At 53.0% G+C, this 18,359-nt stretch overlaps 1 protein-coding gene across 5 annotated transcripts in view; it reads right to left on the bottom strand.

Moving 5' to 3' along the window:
- Positions 1-5,318: 5,318 nt before the first annotated feature.
- The window catches only part of DMTN (dematin actin binding protein), a 29,509-nt gene continuing 16,468 nt past the window's right edge, over positions 5,319-18,359 (bottom strand). For 3 of the 5 annotated variants that reach the window (XM_066351178.1, XM_066351159.1, XM_066351169.1), the window contains 12 exons: positions 17,258-17,463; positions 16,936-17,010; positions 16,397-16,552; positions 15,468-15,512; positions 15,023-15,122; positions 14,606-14,662; positions 13,863-14,015; positions 12,882-13,006; positions 12,153-12,258; positions 7,471-7,535; positions 7,297-7,345; positions 6,978-7,123 (listed from right to left, as the gene is read on the bottom strand). In XM_066351178.1, coding sequence (XP_066207275.1) covers positions 6,993-7,123; positions 7,297-7,345; positions 7,471-7,535; positions 12,153-12,258; positions 12,882-13,006; positions 13,863-14,015; positions 14,606-14,662; positions 15,023-15,122; positions 15,468-15,512; positions 16,397-16,552; positions 16,936-17,010; positions 17,258-17,275 — 1,080 coding nt within the window. In that variant the 5' untranslated portion in view covers positions 17,276-17,463 and the 3' untranslated portion in view covers positions 6,978-6,992. Of the gene's footprint in view, positions 6,377-6,547; positions 6,629-6,872; positions 6,939-6,977; positions 7,124-7,296; positions 7,346-7,470; positions 7,536-12,152; positions 12,259-12,881; positions 13,007-13,862; positions 14,016-14,605; positions 14,663-15,022; positions 15,123-15,467; positions 15,513-16,396; positions 16,553-16,935; positions 17,094-17,257; positions 17,464-18,359 lie in introns of those variants that run through there. The other 2 variants (XM_066351195.1, XM_066351187.1) reach the window with 2 other exon arrangements.

The following is an 18,359-nucleotide window of genomic DNA, read 5'->3' as shown; positions in this document are numbered from 1 at the left end:
GTGGGGTCTCAGAGCTCTAATTGCCTTTGGGTCCCATTCCCCAGGGGGGCTGAAACCCAGGAGACATGGCCTGCCTAGCCCAGGAGATGTGGCCTGCCCAGAACTGTGTGCTTTGGAGGGCAGCCTGCGTCCAGATTGAGGCATGGGGACGGTCAGGGTTGGCTGAGTCCAGGCTGAGCTAGTATTTGGACCTTAGTTCTACAGCTCCTTGGGGAAAACTGGTACTTTCTAACAGTTTCTCTGCAAACAGGACCCCTATGGGAAATGAGGAGGCTTTTAGACCAAAATGTATACAAAGGGAAGAAACCAGCCTATTTTGTGTATCCAGAAGCAACCTGGAGAGTTAGAGACCTCAGTTCTATCAGCACCATTCTTTTATTGGCTAAAGGAGGCAGCTGAATGGGTTAAATCTGCTTTCCCCCTTTAATGTGTTTCAGGAAACTCTAGGGCAGGCATGGCCAACATATGGCCCCATGGGCTGTAATGAGTTTATGCAGCCCATGATTAAATTTTTAATATTCTCCGCTACTTTAAAATCTCAGCTACTCAGAAGCGGAAGCATCTTTGATTATTGGAAATCGAGATATTTAAGTAGATAGTGATACGTGGAAAAGAATTCCGCGTGCGACTAATCTAGGGTTAACTTCCAATAATTGGTTGAATGAATTCGTGATACTTCCTTTTTTTTTTTTTTTTTTTTTTTTTTTTTTTTTACAAGGACAGAGAGAGAGAGTCAGAGAGAGGGATAGATAGGGACAGACAGACGGGAACGGAGAGAGATGAGAAGCATCAATCATCAGTTTTTTGTTGCAACACCTTAGTTCATTGATTGCTTTCTCATATGTACCTTGACTGCAGGCCTTCAGCAGACCGAGTAACCCCTTGCTTGAGCCAGCGACCTTGATCCAAGCTGGTGAGCTTTTGCTTAAGCCAGATGAGCCCGCTCTCAAGCAAGATGAGCCAGTGTTCAAGCTGGCGACCTCAGGGTCTTGAACCTGGTTCCTTCCGCATCCCAGTCCGACACTCTGTCCACTGCGCCACCGCCTGGTCAGGCTGCGATACTTCTTTATTTTTAAAAAATTCCATTATAAAGATTTACAACTTTTGTACTCGTCTGTACTCGATATGAACTATTTGATGTTTAGCGGTGATGTGAAACCCCACATTCTTTTAGGTGGAGTTTGCCAGTGCACAACCAAGGTCAAACAATTCGTTATTTTTGTGGTCAAGTATGCTGAATCAAGTGGCATTGTAGCATAGACAATAGCTATAGTTGATAACTGGAAACATGTCCAGGCTGTTTGTAAAATGAAATAATTGTTTTATTTGCGATATAACCTCTTCAAGCTCATTCTATTAATTAAATGTTGTTTTGATTGATTGCAATACAGTTTGGATATTTATACAGTATGTAATTATATTTTTATTAAAATATTTTTATTTAAAATAATAATTGTATATTAAATTTTTTTCTCTCACATTTATTCATAAACAAATTACATAATAAAATTTTGCTTACTTAAACAAATCGTTTTTGTATTTAACATTTTTTAATTTTAATATTTCGTCTGGCCCGTGAAAAAAGTTTTCTTTCTAATCTGGCCCAGGGTCAAAAACTGTTGGCCACACCTGGGGTATAGTGGAGGTGTATCAGGAACCCATAGCTTTTTATTTGGCTTAACTTTTTAGATTTTGATAGTAGTTGGTGGACACCCTTATATGTGTTTTATATGCCAGAAGACTTAGTCACTGGTGTATTTAAATTCTGCCGTCAGGTTAACTCATTTGGGAGAAGACCTTTGAATAAGTGGAGGTAGAAGGTTACTTCAGGGTAAGAAGTGAGCAAGTCACTAAGCCCCAGATTCAAGGAGAGGGCATATCGCTGCCTTACAACAAGAAGAAGAGGAACAAATTGGCATACATTTTTTTTTTTTTTTTTTTTGTATTTTTCTGAAGCTGGAAACGGGGAGAGACAGTCAGACAGACTCCTGCATGCGCCCCACCGGGATCCACCCGGCATGCCCACCAGGGGCGACGCTCTGCCCAATCAGGGGGCGATGCTCTGCCCCTCTGGGGCGTCGCTTTGCCGCGACCAGAGCCACTCTAGCGCCTGGGGCAGAGGCCAAGGAGCCATCCCCAGCGCCTGGGCCATCTTTGCTCCAATGGAGCCTTGGCTGCGGGAGGGGAAGAGAGAGACAGAGAGGAAGGAGGGGGGGTGGAGAAGCAAACGGGCGCTTCTCCTATGTGCCCTGGCCAGGAATCGAACCCGGGTCCCCTGCACGCCAGGCCAACGCTCTACCGCTGAGCCAACCGGCCAGGGCCGGCATACATTTTTTAAACCATGATTTTGTCACTACTTACCTGTGTGCATCAGGATTTTCTCAATAGTATGCAATCACATACAATAATAAATTAGATCCTCCACTTGACAGAAGGGTAACTATCATATATAACCCCTGACCTAAATTTTTTATATTCAGAGCTTTTTATTTATCATAGCTTTGTTCTCATTGATTTTCATAATAATTGACTATAAAATTGGGCCCTGGCCGGTTGGCTCAGTGGTAGAGCGTCGGCCTGGCATGCAGAAGTCCCAGGTTCGATTCCCGGCCAGGGCACACAGGAGAAGTGCCCATCTGCTTCTCCACCCCTCCCCCTCTCCTTCCTCTCTGTCTCTCTCTTCCCCTCCCGCAGCCAAGGCTCCATTGGAGCAAAGATGGCCCGGGCGCTGGGGATGGCTCCTTGGCCTCTGCCCCAGGCGCTAGAGTGGCTCTGGTCGCAATAGAGCGATGCCCCGGAGGGGCAGAGCGTCGCCCCCTGGTGGGCGTGCCGGGTGGATCCCGGTCGGGTGCATGCGGGAGTCTGTCTGACTGTCTCTCCCCGTTTCCAGCTTCAGAAAAATAAATTTAAAAAAATAATAATAATAATTGACTAAAAAATTCAACTTGTAAGTGTACTCCAAATAGTATTGGTAAGATCTAGTTTTAAAGGGCTGCCCCTAAAGGGTTTGCAAGCTGGTGCTAGTGGACTTCTGCATTTTGGGGAGGAGCCACTGAGAGATTCTTCCTAAGCTTTTGTTTTAGGGACGGAGCCGCATGAGTTACTCTGAATCTCAGGAACGTAAAATCTTTTAGAGCAGTGGTCCCCAACCTTTTTTGGGCCACGGACTGGTTTAATGTCAGAAAATATTTTCACGGACCAGCCTTTAGGGTGGGACGGATAAATGTATCACGTGACTGAGACAAGCGTCAAGAGTGAGTCTTAGATGGATGTAACAGAGGGAATCTGGTCATTTTTTTAAAATAAAACATCATTCAGACTTAAATATAAATAAAATGGAAATAATGTAAGTTATTTATTCTTTCTCTGCGGACCAGTCCCAAATGGCTCACAGACCGGTACCGATGCGCGGCCCAAGGGTTGGGGACCACTGTTTTGAGCATATAGTACTATCCAGTTAGCTCCGCCACAGTGCTTTCCCACTGGATTGTGATTAAATACTGCCTTAGCGGCCCAGGCCGGTTGGCTCAGTGGTAGAGCGTCAGCCTGGCGTGCGGAAGTCCCAGGTTTGATTCCCAGCCAGGGCACACAGGAGGGGCGCCCATCTGCTTCTCCACCCCTCCCCCTCTCCTTTCTCTCTGTCTCTCTCTTCCCCTCCCGCAGCCGAGTCTCCATTGGAGCAAAAGATGGCCCAGGCGCTGGGGATGGCTCCTTGGCCTCTGCCCCAGGCGCTAGAGTGGCTCTGGTCTCGACGGAGCGACGCCTGGGATGGGCAGAGCATCGCCCCCTGGTGGGCGTGCCAGGTGGATCCCGGTCGGGCACATGCGGGAGTCTGTGTGACTGCCTCCCCGTTTCCAGCTTCAGAAAAATATATATACAAAAAAAAAAAAAAAATACTGCCTTAGCTTGCTTGCTCAACAGTGTGGGAACTGGGTGCCCACGGCGGCACTGGCCTCCCCAGCACCATGTCCCTCATGCCAGAACAGGTAAGTCCTCCAAACATTAGCTGATGCCTCCTAGATGTGCTTGTGTGTTGCCCACTCCTCTCTGCAGCTCCTAGGCTGCCTTCTCTACTGGCAGCTTGAGGGGCAGCTTTCTATACTGGCAAAGTCCCAGGTTAGCAGTCAAGAAACTCAGATGTTTGTCTCTATTGTCCACTCATTAGTTGCATATAGTTTCAGGCTTCAGATGAAAAATCTCCATTGCACATTTTTCTCCTTCACTGAATGGATTAAACCAATTTGTGCTGTTGCCCTCAGAGGTTTGTGGAGAGGCTCAAACAATGTTGTGGATGTGACAATTCTGGCAATCACGTGTGAGTGATTCTTATCCACTTTGCTTTTGTTTCAGACCAAGGGGTGGGAGACTGGATTCAGGTCCCAGCTCCAGTCTTAGGGTCACACTGGGGCCCCTCCAGCTCACCTGATCCTTTTGGCCGGACACATACCTCTACATACACCCACACCAGGGCTCTGTTCCAACCAGGCGAGGCCAGTCCCTTGATTCACGAGTACCCGCACCGAAGTCTTCCCTCTGATCTTCCAGTCAAATCTTCACCCCTCTTCCCACTTCAACACCCAGTACCATGTCTGCTTCCCCTGGAATGCCCTGGCAAGTCAACCAAGTGGCCCTTCTTCAGCCTGCACTTTACTCTTGTTCTGTTAGAGTTCATCCCTCATTTCTCCATTCCTTAGTGTTCTTGGCCTGATCCTTGAGAGTCAACTCACTGCCGGCTCATGCCCTGCTGACCTTTTTCCTTTTGGCCTCCCATTGAACTGTCAGTATCTTAGGCACTGGAGGGTGCAGTCATGTCAGCTGTGCTGAGCTTGCCTACCAAGGGGAGCATTTAGGGCTTTGGTGGAGGACACAGAAGCCTCTCCTCCTTGCTGGCTCTCTGTTGGGCTCTGGAGTGTGTTTCTGCCCCTCTGTCACTCACCCTCACACAGCCCCTTGTAGGACAGGTGGCTGATGGGAGCCTGCTGGACCAGCCCCTGCTTTTGTGGCCCGGGGGCGAAGGGCAGTGTATATACGATTTCTCTACCTCTTCCAATCTTACGTGCCCCCATTTGGACCTTCACTGCCATGACTTCCCTCAGCTTGCCACCACCCGTCCTTCTCACCCAGACCTGGTGGCTCGTAAAGAACAAGTAAGTTTGGGGACCCAATGCAATCTTTTAATTCCAAGCAGAGTTCCCCGCCCCCACCATCATCATCACACACACACACAGTGGAAAGGGATGCTGGGGTCTGGGCAGGAACAAAACCCAGACCTGGGCAAAAAATATATATATAATTATATACACATATGTATTTGTAGAGAAGAAAAGCTGGGAATGTGGTTAGGTAGGGCAGAGAGTTGGGTAAGGAGAACAGCTGAGAGTGCCCCAATAAATTACATTCTTTAGAGAGCAGGGGGGGGTGCATGGGTGTGGGTGGGGCCTGGTGGGTGATATCTGGTAACCAGGATGCTCAACCTGGCCCCTTGATCCCATCTGAGGGAGCCTGTAGGCCTGGTTCTGCCTAGGACCTGGATGTTGGAAGGTAGGATGCTAGCTCACTTTGCCTGGAGGCTGATGGAAGGCTGGGTTCAGTACAGGCAACATCTCCACTCTAAGCCAAGGCTTCTGGAGAAGCCACAGGGCTGAGCCTGAGTCTTCGAAGGTAGGATTTGCAAGGAAGGAACAGGGTAAGCTGGAGGGTGGGGCAGCCTCCTTGCTGGAGGCTGAGCTCAGCCTTGCTCCTGAGGGAGTCAGAGAGGAGGGATGCCCAGGTATAGGGGAAGATGGGACAAGGCGTGCTGGGCAGACACAGGATCCTGGAGCTGTCCCTGCCTGCCTGCTGCTTCCCACCCTCACCTCCTGCCAGGCTGGACAGTTCTCCCCACCCACTGGTCAAGACACGAACAGGGCTGACCACCAGGTGCCATGTTCACGTCTTCTCGCTCTCACTCTTCTGGGGACCTTTCTTCATGGGGTGTGGGCAGGAGAGGGTGCATACATTAACTCTGTGTGCTGAGTCCAGCCTGGGTTTGCCCTGTGCAGTGAGGACCAGGGATGAGGGGAGGCCCCCGGCTCGCTATGGGAGGAACTTCTGTGTCCCACAACCTAAAGTTGACAGGGGGCCTGGGCTCCCCCGGACCTAGCGAGTGGAGCCCACCCCATCTCTTCCCACCTCCCTGCTCCCCCTAGAGATGATGCCTTAGGGTCTAGAGACCCAGCTCCAGAGAGCAGCAGGGGTGAGGGTCAGTCACAGAGGTGGGCAGTCAGAAGAGAGAAGCCTTCTTCTTGAGTTCGTTCCGTTTCCACAGAGCCAGCTTGCTAAACTCCTCAGGAGACATGGCAAATACCCTGGAGAAGTCTTCAGCTGACAGATGCCTCTGAAAGGGACACACCAAGGCCACTTAGGGGAAGGAGGGTGGGGCTGCGCTGAGTGACGGAGGGGCACTCAGACCAGGAAGCACAGGTCTTGCGCCAGGCAGGAGGCTGCCCTTCCTGGAGCCCTGCACCCACCCAGCACACCTCCCCCTGTGCCCCCTTCCCCGGCATACCTCAAGCCGCATCCGGTCCACCCCTGGAGGCAGCTTGGTTCTCCCCTTATTGGTCACCACCAGCATTTCATAGGGATAGATCTGGGGGTAGGGGAGGAGCAGTCTTAGGCTCATTGCGTTCCCTGTTGCTGTGAGCCCTCAACTTCCCAGGCCCCCTTATCAGCCTGCAGGGGCCAATGGGTTCATGCCATGTTGCCATCCATCTCCCCCAGCTTCCCTGTAGCCCCCCATCAGCAAATCCAGGAGGACCCCTTAGTGCATTCACTTCCCTGGCTTCTCCCCAAGCTGGCCCACCCCACTGTTGCTTCTGGCCCCTGCCCCTCACCTTCTGCTCCAGCACACAGGGCAGGGAGTTCCCCCGGTCCATCCTCCCCCTCTGGCCCTCTCCATTCTGGGGAGACCAAAGCTGCAGTGAGCCAGAGTGGGGCAGGGAGACTCCCCAGCCTTACCCTGGGCTTCTCATGTGGTCACCAGGTGACTCTGTGGCCCAACACCCCCACCCCAACACTGCTAGTTGCCTATCCGTGGGTTCCGGCGTTCCACGTGTTCCCCTCCAGAAGACACTCACCTGCAGGCCTGTGGGAGAGAGGAGTCATTGTTCAGAGGCAGCGCTGAGATCATGAAGCCTCCAAACCTGCCAGCTGAGCCCTCCAGACCCCCAGCCACACAGCCCTGCCCATTTCCCAGACGCAGCTGCCCCGGAGGCCTACTTAAGCCTCTTTCCAGGATTGCCTGACCCTGCCTCTCACCTGGGCTCCCAGTCTCACTCCCGGATGGGCTGAAGTCTGTGGACTGTAGCTAGAAAGGACATAGAGGGATCAGAAGGAAACCGGAGTGTTCCTCATCGGTCCCTCTCCCCCAAGTAGCTCAGTCCTTCAAAGGATCCCACATGCACACTCTTCCCCTGCAGTCTGGGACCTTACCCGGCTCAGGGTGGTCCTGCCATAGGCTGGGAGGGAAGATGACTTCGATGTTCCAGCGTGCAAGGCTAGAAGAGAGCAAGAGGCCTGTTCAGTCCCTCTGGGCTCAACAGTCATTTCTGAGAGGCTCCCTCGCCAGCCTCCCCTGCCAGGGTCAGGGCAGCGAAGGGCAGACTCAGGGGAACTTGGTGGGTCTCTGCGGGCTTCTAGCTCTTGCCCATTATCTTCAGTGAGTGACATCATGCAGGTGCCTCTGAACTATCTCGAATCCTTTTCCTCTTTCTCTAACACAAGTGTACCAAAAACTCATTTGGGCCAAATGCCTGAGTATTAAATTAAAGTCCATAGTTAGCCAGTGAGTCAGATGATGAGGCTCACCATAGTAAAATGAACTTCTGGGATACAAAAATAAACCTGACATCTAGTGAAAATAATCAAAATGTTACAATTTTGTTACTAGCAAATTTAGTAACCAAATTACCAACATTTGATGTTGTGATACAGAAACAATAACTTTCTTAGCACTGCCAGCTAGGAGTGCATCAGCAATGTACTTCGCATTTGCATGATCAGATGTCACTTTTCATTTTTTTTTCTTTTTAATTGAGAGGCAGGGAGGCAGACAGACAGGCTCCCACATGCGCCTGACCAGGATTCACCTGATAAGCCCCCTACTGGGCAAATCTCTGTCTGTAAGGGGCTGCTGCTCCGTTGCTTAGCAACTGAGCTATTTTAGGGCCTGAGGTAAGGCCATGGAGCCATCCTCAGTGCCTGGGGCCAACTTGGTCAAAGCATTTGAGCCATGGCTGCAGGAGGGGAAGAGAGAGAGAACGGGGAGGGGTTAAGCAGATGGTCGCTTCTACCTGTGTGCACTGACCAAGAACTGAACCAGGAACTTCCACACACCGGACCAATGCTCTATCACTGAACCAACCAGCCAGGGCCCAAATGTCACTTTCAACTTGCACATTTAATAACATCACTAAGTTTTTAAACACTGCAGATTATAATTCAGAAAAATTGGTTTTCAGTAATAGGTTTTCCTAGAAAAACTTTGTACCTAAGATTCTTAGTTTGGGCAGCTCTCAAAACTCCTTCATCTCCAATTACTAAAGTGATCTGCATTCTATAGCAATTGTTTTGACCAGGCTTTCTGTTTAAATATTTAGTCTTGACAGACTCAAAACTATAAGAAACTTTCTTCTTAAAACATTCTTATAAAATCTGTTACTTGGGAGTTTAATTGGTAAAACCAATATGTGTTTGGGGGACCTTATTTGTTTTTGTCCTGGATGCTTAATTTTTAAGATACTTAATACTTATTTTTTTTTATAGAAAATTACCTGCTTTTGGAATCCTCATTCATTATTACAGCATTTTACTTTTGTAATAAGTATACAGTTTTACTTCAACTGACTGAAAAAATTTCAATCTACAAAGCATACCAGAAGGTTTTCATTCCAAATGACTTGTAAATGCTTAATTATGTTTGAAGGTGACCATTTAATGTTACCATGAAGTCAGAATGACATGCCTATCCATAATTCTGAAACCGTTAAGGTTGATTAGCTGTGACTGTGACCCATGCAATCCTGTGATCTTTGATCACAGACTAGTTCAGGGGCCAAAATGAAGATGGCCAAGACGTCTGGTGTTCAGCTTTACAAGGCTGAATGGAAGTTACGGAGCTAATTTTGACTGAAAGCAAATTCTAGTAAAACATGGAGACTGAACTCAACCTTCAGAGCATCTCTCTGTCTCATTCTTTAGGCCTAAATTGTTTATTACACATTCTTTAAAAGTCCTCTTATGCCTGATCAGGCGGTGGCGCAGTGGATAGAGCGTCAGACTGGGATGCAGAGGACCCAGGTTCGAGACCCCGAGGTTGCCAGCTTGAGCGTGGGCTCATCTGGTTTGAGCAAAAGCCCACCAGCTTGAACCCAAGGTTGCTGGCTCCAGCAAGGGGTTACTCGGTCTGCTGAAGCCCCGTGGTCAAGGTACGTATGAGAAAGCAATCAATGAACAACTAAGGTGTTGCAACGTGCAATGAAAAACTAATGATTGATGCTTCTCATCTCTCTCCGTTGCTGTCTGTCTGTCCCTGTCTATCCCTCTCTCTGACTCACTCTCTGTCTCTGTAAAAAATAAATAAATAAATAAATAAATAAAATAAAAAAAAGTCCTCTTATAACTCTTCCCACCCATCCTAAAATATCACCCTGGTCTTCTGGTGGCCCTGTGGGTGTCCTAGCCACACACACCTTCAGGTTCCTTGAATTCCCAACCCGGGGCCTTCATGGCCACTGCTCAGCACGGGGTCCTTTTTCAGCCACCCCTTGGGCCATACCATCTGCAATGCTCCCCCACATCTGAAGCCTGGGTACCCCACTTTGTGACCACAGCACCCTTCTTTGTCTGCGGCTCTGTTAGCCCTGTTCCTAGCACATCTGCTCGTCAGTCTCATGGTGGCCTCTGGTGTCCTGATCCCCCACACTCCACGTCCTTCCACCTCTGGCTGGGTATGAAACTGCTTCCACCAGCACGCAGTGGCTCACGTGGGCCACCTCATCCCACAGCACCTGCCTCAGAACCCTCTGCCTGGACCGCCCAGGTCCCCCTCTCGTGGGCAGGCTGTGGGGGTGATGCCACACCGGGTAGATGACCCTCACTGCAGCTGGGGGCCTCGGTCAGCTCCCTTCCGTGCGGCAGCTATTCCAAACCTCCCTGATCTCAGCAGGCTTGTCCTTCTTTCGCTCACAGACAACCTCCATTTTGAATGTGGTCTGCTCCCAGGTCAAGTCCCCAGCTCTCAGAGAGAGAGGTCTCTCAAGGCCAGCCCCACATCCTCAGGCTGGGTCCCTCCCCAAACTCCTCCGAACCAGCCCTCAATTGGATCTTTTTTTTTTTTTTTTCTGAAGCTGGAAATGGGGAGAGACAGTCAGACAGACTCCCGCCATGCGCCCGACCGGGATCCACCCGGCACGCCCACTAGGGGTGAAGCTCTGCCCACCAGGGGCGATGCTCTGCCCACCAGGGGGCGATGCTCTGCCCCTCCAGGGCGTCGCTCTGCCCCGACCAGAGCCACTCTAGCGCCTGGGGCAGAGGCCAAGGAGCCATCCCCAGCGCCCGGGCCATCTTTGCTCCAATGGAGCCTTGGCTGCAGGAGGGGAAGAGAGAGACAGAGAAGAAGGAGGGGGCGGGGGTGGAGAAGCAAATGGGCGCTTCTCCTATGTGCCCTGGCCGGGAATCGAACCCGGGTCCCCCGCACGCCAGGCCGACGCTCTACCGCTTCAATTGGATCTTAACATGAATGCTCTCCAGGGTACAGCCTGGGTGCCCTCCCTGCCCTCCCTCCTCTCCGTGCATCACTGTGTCTTCCTCATGGCCTTACTATACTGCCTATGACCTGCAGGCTCTACCTGCAGCCTTACTTGCCCCTCAAGCTCCCAACTCAGTCCAGCTTGCACTCCAAACCCAGCACGTCCCAAACCCGTCTCTCCATCCCCCACACCTGTCTCATGCACGATCTCTGTCCTAGTTTGTCATCACCCAGCACCCAAGACTAAACCCCGTTTTGTCTCCTGCTCACCTCCACTGTCCAGTCAGCCACTGAGTCCACTTGACTTAATCTCCCATATATTTCTCAAACTCATTCCCTCTTCTCTGGACCTGTGCATATTTTAGCCCTAGCCTAGACTGCTGGAAAACATGGAAGACTGTCTCCAGAGATGGCCTGCAACACTCCCCCAGTGCCTGTCATCAGAAAATGGGACTCTCTTCTCTCCCTGAGTCTGGGAGGCCAGGGAGTGGCTCTGACCAATGGAATGCAATGGAAGTAAGCTGTGTGGCTCCCAAGGCCAGGCTTCCAGAGGCCCTTTAACCCCCCAGGTCTGGGTTCTCGGATCTGCCCTCTCCTCTCCAGTGGCTGCACTCTGAGGAACTCCAGGCTAGACGCGGGTGGTTCTAGACATGGTATCCAGAGTCCAGAGTGCTGGCTACCCCATTGCCCCCAGGTCTGGGTTCTCGGATCTGCCCTCTCCTCTCCAGTGGCTGCACTCTGAGGAACTCCAGGCTAGACGCGGGTGGTTCTAGGCATGGTATCCAGAGTGCTGGCTACCCCACTGCCCTGGTTTCGACTCTGCCATGGCGCGGCGCACTCTGGGCTCTGTGACTCCAGGCTCCTAGAGGCCTCTCCACGGACCAGGAGGTTTCCTGTTCCTGGCCTTTGTTCCCATTGTCCCCAATGTCTGTGATCTCCTTCTTCCTCACTCATTCTTCAAGACTCAGCACCCCTGACCCTCTGACCCAGGCCCTGTCACCTACACACCAGGCACATTCCCATCATGCACCAAACCCCGGTGCTCATAGTCAACTTCCCAATGACTGGAAGCTGCTGAAGGACAGGGCTCTATTTTTTCACATAGTTGACACTCAATAAGTGTTTGTTAAATAAAATTAGCTAATTCTGCTTTAGCTGATACCTTTTATAAGCTAGCCATGTTCCATGACAACTGGGGACTTCTTGCCCTGAAGAGTAGGTGAGCGCCTTGAGCCAGCGACCAACTTTTCTATGTTTCCTATACCCACAGTAGCACAGTGCTGGGCTCTGACCAACAAACTCAACCAACCAGTCAGTTCTGGCCTCGGCTCCGGCCAGGTGACCCGAGTCCTGTTGTGGCACTCACAAGTATGGAAGGGTGTCCGGTCAGGCAGGGAGCGGGTTTTCCTCCGGATAGGCAACGACTTTTCCATCTCTTCTTTCAAGATCATCTTTCCCAAGTTGGAAGTAACCTGGGGAGGGAGAAAAGGAGATGGATCCAAGACTTGGACACTCATCTCTCATCTCCAAAAGGTTTAAAGTTGGGCATATTGTAGACAGGATTGGGGACAGATTTCCCCCGTGGCTGGGCTGTACCTGGGAACCCACAGGCTCTGCCGTCTGGTCTACCACCCTGCCATGTTGGGTTTGGCCACCCTTGACAGCAAGGAGTCAGAGCCACTCAGAGTAACTCTGCCCCGGTGGCCTCCTATCCCAGGTCACGATGCCCAGAGCACAAGCCCGTGCCGCCATCAGTGGCTTGTGCATGACCTCAAACACCCTCTCTCCTCCCTTGGAGACCTGCTCTCCCCTTCTCTCCCCACAGACTGCTCAGCCTGCTGAACCTGGCACTGATGGGACCACCCTTTTTGTGCCTTTGACCCTAATATTAATGAGTGTTCCCCCAAATGCAGCCTGAAGTCCTGGTGTCCCTTCCAAAGTAGCATGAAGTCCCAGAAAAGAAAGAGAATTCCTCCCATGCTCTGCCCAGGTTGCTCTCCAGGCAGGAACCCACTCAGAAGAGAATGGCTACAGAACTAGAACTTTATCCCAAGGAAGACCCAGGGAGGTCGGGCTGGGGGTAACGAGATGCTACCTTACTGAGTTCCTCTCTCTGGCGCTCCCTGAGAGCCTTCATCTCCTCCGCAGAGTCATCATCTTCGTCCTCTTCCTCCTCCTCTGCCGCCCTCCGCGATGCTTTCCGCTTCCTCCATTCTGTTTCTGGGAGACACAGGCAAAAGCAAGGGTGTCAATAAGCGCTTTGCGGCCCTGGCCGGTTAGCTCAGCGGTAGAACATTGGCCTGGCGTGCGGGGGACCCGGGTTCGATTCCCGGCCAGGGCACAGAGGAGAAGCGCCCATTTGCTTCTCCACCCCCTCCCCCTCCTTCCTCTCTGTCTCTCTCTTCCCCTCCCGCAGCCAAGGCTCCTTTGGAGCAAAGATGGCCCGGGCGCTGGGGATGGCTCCTTGGCCTCTGCCCCAGGCGCTAGAGTGGCTCTGGTCGTGACAGAGCGACGCCCCGGAGGGGCAGAGCATCGCCCCCTGGTGGGCAGAGCTTCACACCTGGTGGGCGTGCCAGGTGGATCCCGGTCGGGCGCATGCGGGAGTCTGTAAAAAAAGTGCTTTGCTCAGCAAGTGTGAATCCTGTGCTGGCTGTGTGCATCGCGCTGGCTGTGCCTTAAAGCGAGCACTACAAATTATTTTCTTTAAATAAAATAAAATAAAAGTAACAATTGCCTTGCACTGAGGCTGGGTAGGCAATGTACACTCACATGACTTGAATTCATTGGGGACCAAGACTTCATCTCATTTCTATTTTTCTTTCCCAGAGTTCCTACTACTGAGCCTGGGATGCAGCAGAAGTGACAAATGTCTGCTGAGTGGTCAGATAAATGAATGGAAAGTGATGAATGACTAACAAATAGGACACTGACACCAAAAGTTATAGTAGTGAGTAAGCAAGGAGCTTGCAGGGCTCTCTGGAGGCCATAGGGTGGGGTGGGGTGGGCTCCCGGGCACTGCCAGGGGCTGGGAGGCAGAGTCCTAGCTCCCTTTCCCTTCTCCAACAGTTTCTCTTACCCACGACAGCCAGCGACGGGGGGCATGGCCAGTAGTCTGTTTCGATCTTGGCTGGCTGGTTGGGGTCAGGGGGCTGGGCCGCAGGGAATTTAGATGACTCGATGATGAGGTCCTCAATTTGGTGCTTGCTCTGAGGGCTGCCTCCTGTGTACTCTGCAGGTAGAGGTCAGGGTCAGCCTATGCACACCCTATTCCCTCATGTCTCCCCCCTTCCCACCTTTGAGATTGTGGGTGTCAAAAGAGCATGCATTAGCCCTGGCCAGTTGGCTCAGTGGTAGAGCATCGGCCTGGCATGCAGAAGTCCCGGGTTTCGATTCCCGGCCAGGGCACACAGGAGAAGCGCCCATCTGCTTCTCCACCCCTCCCCCTCTCCTTCCTCTCTGTCTCTCTCTTCCCCTCCTGCAGCCAGGGCTCCATTGGAGCAGGGTTGGCCCAGGTGCTGAGGATGGCTCTATGGCCTCTGCCTCAGGCACTGGAATGGCTCTGGTTGCAGCAGAGCGAAGCCCCAGATGGGCAGAGCATCGCCCCCTGGTGGGCGTGCCGGGTGGATCCTGGTCAGGCGCATGTGGGAGTCTGTCTGACTGCCTCCCTGTTTCCAACTTCAGAAAAATATGAAAAAAAAAAATTAAAAAAAAAAAAAAGAGCATGCAAGGAAAAGCCCAGGGCCCAGCTATGTGTGGACATAGACAGTTCTTCTCCGAGCCCTCCCAGCATCGGGATCAGGCCAGCGAGGGGAACTTCACCTCTCTGCTTGTAGATGGGTGGCTTCTTGTAGATGTTGGAATCTGGGCGGGTGGTCTCTGTAGGGACAAAAGCGGGTGAGACGAAGGATGTGTTGACAGTGGGGGAAGCCGGGTCAGTGACGAGAATGGAGACAAGTGGAATGGGAGAAGGTAGGAAATTCATGGGCTCCTGTCAAGAGCTAAGACAGAACCAGAGCTCCTGAACTGCCCTTTGGAAGTGGGCCTTTTTGTAGTTCTTGGGTGGGTGAGAGGAAAGATGAGGCAAGGCCCACCATCTTTGGGAGTTCCACCTGGGGTCCTGCCATCATGGGGTCTTCTCAGTTCTGTAAGGAGCAGATACCCCAGTGGGGGACTGAGAGCAAGGGGCTTGGATTCCGGAAGGAAAAAAGATGCTACCCGGCTGACAGTGAAACCTACCAGGATGGTGGAAATGGGGCAGGCTGGTTCTGGGGGTCCCAGTGGTTCTTGGAGCTAAAGCCTGAGAGATGGCCCCAGGGGACCGGTTCTCTGCCCACACCTGCTGAGCAGAAGAGAGGTTCGCTGCAGCCCCTGCTCCTGCCCCTCCGACCCAGGCAGGTGCAGCTTCTCCTTACCCACACCCTCTGTCCTCCCTCCGTGGCAGCCCATCAGCCCCCAGCCCCCGGGCAGAGGAAGAGGACCCAAGGACTTGACCTGCTGATGGTACCTGACCCAGGGAGAAAAGGTTATATGAGGTCCTGGGTCAGACAGATAGATGGACAGGACTGGCCAGTGACAGGATGAGGGCCAGTGATTCCATCACCCCTTGGGCTCTGCAGAGCCCTGTCTGGATGCCCATGGGAGAGGGGGTTGGCCTGTCAGAGCAGGGCTGGGCAGCACTCACCTCTGGGGATGGTGGGGGGGATGTAGATTTGGGTGACAGTGAGCGCTGCAAAAGAGAGGCTTGTCAAAGCCACAGGGTAGGATTAAACCCTTGTCCCTAGACCCTCAGAGGGGCCCCTGCCTCCCACACCCAACTCTGCACCCTAGCCCAGCAATGTCTGAGCCCTCTCTTTATCAAGTCTCCCAGTTCCCAGTGCTGGCGCTCCCTCCCGCTCCCTCCCAGCACTCTTCTGGGCAGTCCTGTGTCTGTCCCGAGGAGGCACCAGGAAGGACAGCTCCTAGAGCAATGTGCTTGTGCTCTGAGGGCCCACAGAGGAGGACTGTGGCGGTGTCCTCAGGGCCAGACCCACAAGCATCCAGGATGGAGTCCGGGTGCCTGGCCGGGCATTTAAGTCTCCTCCCAGCCTGCCTCATCTCGCTGCTCAGCCATGACATTATCTCTTTCTCAAATGCCATTTTACAAAGCACCTGGCATGAGTGCTTTGTCTGGCACACTCGACTGCCTGGGGAGGTGGATGTGCAGAGGTATCACCTGTTTTACAGGAGGGGAAACTGAGACCATGATGTCACATAAGTCATTCTGCAAGGACTCTCAGCCTCTGAGTTCCATGCTCCAGGGTGTTTTCCACAAACCTGCTTTCTTTCTGCCCACTCCCACCCTCCTCCTACCTGACCCCTTGGCGTTGCTGCTATTCAAACACGGCCCCCCGCTCTCTCGTGAAGGCTCCAGCCATCTCTGCCTGCTCTCTACAAACACTGGCTGCTATGTTTGCTCTCTACAAACATAGGCACTGGCACATAGGTCCTTTTCTTGTTGTGGAGTCTGACCTCCAGGAAAGAAAGCATGACAGGGATTCTGCCACCTATGCAGAGTGGCCTGAGGGAGCCCTTCTCCCAAGTCCTGTCCAAGAGGAAACTTCCCCCACTCACCTCCCGGCTTCTGGGCAGCTCCACGTGTTCCAGGAGAGAATAGGTAAAGTGGGGCTCGTAGATCATGAGGTCAGGCCGCTCGATGTCCAGGATGGCCTTGTCCTTGGGGATGGCAGCCAAGTCCTTGTAGCCCAGCACCTGATTGTCCATCTTGGCCTGAAGGGAAATGGAAATGGTATCAATGGAACAGACATGTCCCTGGGGTCCTGGCCTTACCAGCCAGACCTGTCATTTATTAGGAAGAAACTGGACAGAATTTTTAGATGTCAGCTCCTATAAGTTAATGATTCCATTAGTTAATTCTAAGGGTTTAGAGAGTCACCTTAAAAACATAGTTCTTTATCTAGCACTCTGCGGACAGGACAGGACCAGACCAGGAGGAGGGTGGGGGAACTTTCCCTGGATTTTGAGGTTCTCTCTGCGCACCAGCCCTGGCAGAACCATCATCAGGGGTGCTGAGTGAAGCTGCTCAGCATGGAGTGTGTTCCCACCCTTCCCTCCTGCCAGCCTGAGGGTGCTGGTGGCCAAGAGGTACTCACCACAATACTGGAGGGAGAGCCGGGAACACTGGAGTCTCGGGAGGAGCTGACGCTCCCGGGGGAGGTAAGTGGTTGCTGGGGAGAGTGAGAAGGCGGGCGTGGGAATGTGAGTGCGGGCGAGGGCCGCGGGCAGGGCACTCCAAAGGCTCGGACTGGTCCTAGGATGGCCAGGGCTTAGAGGGCTTCCTAGAGCGCGCCGCTGCGGGCAACCACCAGGTGGCACCATCGACCACCCGACCTGACCCTCGGCTGGAAGCCTGGACCCCCACCCACCCTGAGCCCCAGGCTGTCACCACCCAGGTTTGGGTGCAGCCCCGCGCACCTTCTGCAGCCGTTCCATGCAGCAGGCAGACTGGCGGTCTGGTCACTTGCAGATCTCTGTGTGCGAGGAGAGACGACACCGCGTCAAGCTCGGCTCAGCTCCTGGGCGATGTGCGCTTGGGGCCGCGAGGGCAGAAAGGGCGTGCTATTGGGCTGTAGCGTCCTCATTCCTCGGTGACTCTCCAGGCTTCGGGCCGAGTGCAGGGCCTGGAAGAGGAGGGAGAACGTGCTGGCCCGGCTGTCGGGCTGGGATCTCAGTGGACTAGGGCTGGGCAGCCCCTGGCGTTGGCTTGGGCTCGGGAGAGCAGGGCGGAAGGGCGCCGGGCTCAGGCTTTCCATTTGCTCAGCCTGGGAAAGCCAGCGTGCATGTGGACAGGGAAGTCGGGAAGTGCAGGGCTGCACTTGTTTTTGTGGCATTGTTCTCTGGCTAGAAAGGAAATGACGGCAGGGGCCAGCCATCCCAGTGCAGCCGCTACATCCTCGCTTGGTCACACATCGGCCCTGCCCTGGGGCTGCAGGCCAGTTTCAGGTCCAAGTTCTTGCTTCCCCGTCTCTGCCATGCCTCCTTCCCTGGCTCTGTGCGGGCCCCTCCTCCCACTCCCCATCTATCCACTTCAAGCTCTCATGCCCCAGAAAGCTGAACACAAAGGGTCTTAGAAATGCCTCTGTGGTGGGCACAGGGGTAGGGGAGGATAGGATGCAAAGCCCAGGTGGGGTGAAGTGGTCAGGCCATTGGCTGGGGGCTGCCATTCTGCCCTGGCTCTGCCCTTGTGAATAAGGGAGAGGAGGGTAGAGAGAGCTCACATCGCTGTATGACTGTCTCCCTGTCTGTACAGCAGTCAGACTCACTTGAAGAGTAAACCACCCTTAGGGGCCAAGGCACCATCCCACTGTTCACAGCCTTCTCAGATGCCTCTGTGAAGCTGCCCTCTGAAGTGTGACTCCCCTGCAGGCCAGCGCCCCCTGCTTCAGCAGGAGGGCATCCTGGTGGACATTGCTCTCCCTTTGTTCCTAGGCAGTTAGGTCCTGCCTGCTGCAGTAGATTAGTAGTTCCCTGTAGCACAGGCTGTCTTCTCCTTCCTCAGTGACTCTCTTAGCAATGC

Source organism: Saccopteryx leptura, chromosome 1 (genome assembly GCF_036850995.1).
Source record: "Saccopteryx leptura isolate mSacLep1 chromosome 1, mSacLep1_pri_phased_curated, whole genome shotgun sequence".
NCBI lineage: Eukaryota > Metazoa > Chordata > Mammalia > Chiroptera > Emballonuridae > Saccopteryx > Saccopteryx leptura.
Note: the sequence above shows the minus strand (reverse complement) of the source record. Positions and strands in the feature narration are given on the sequence as shown.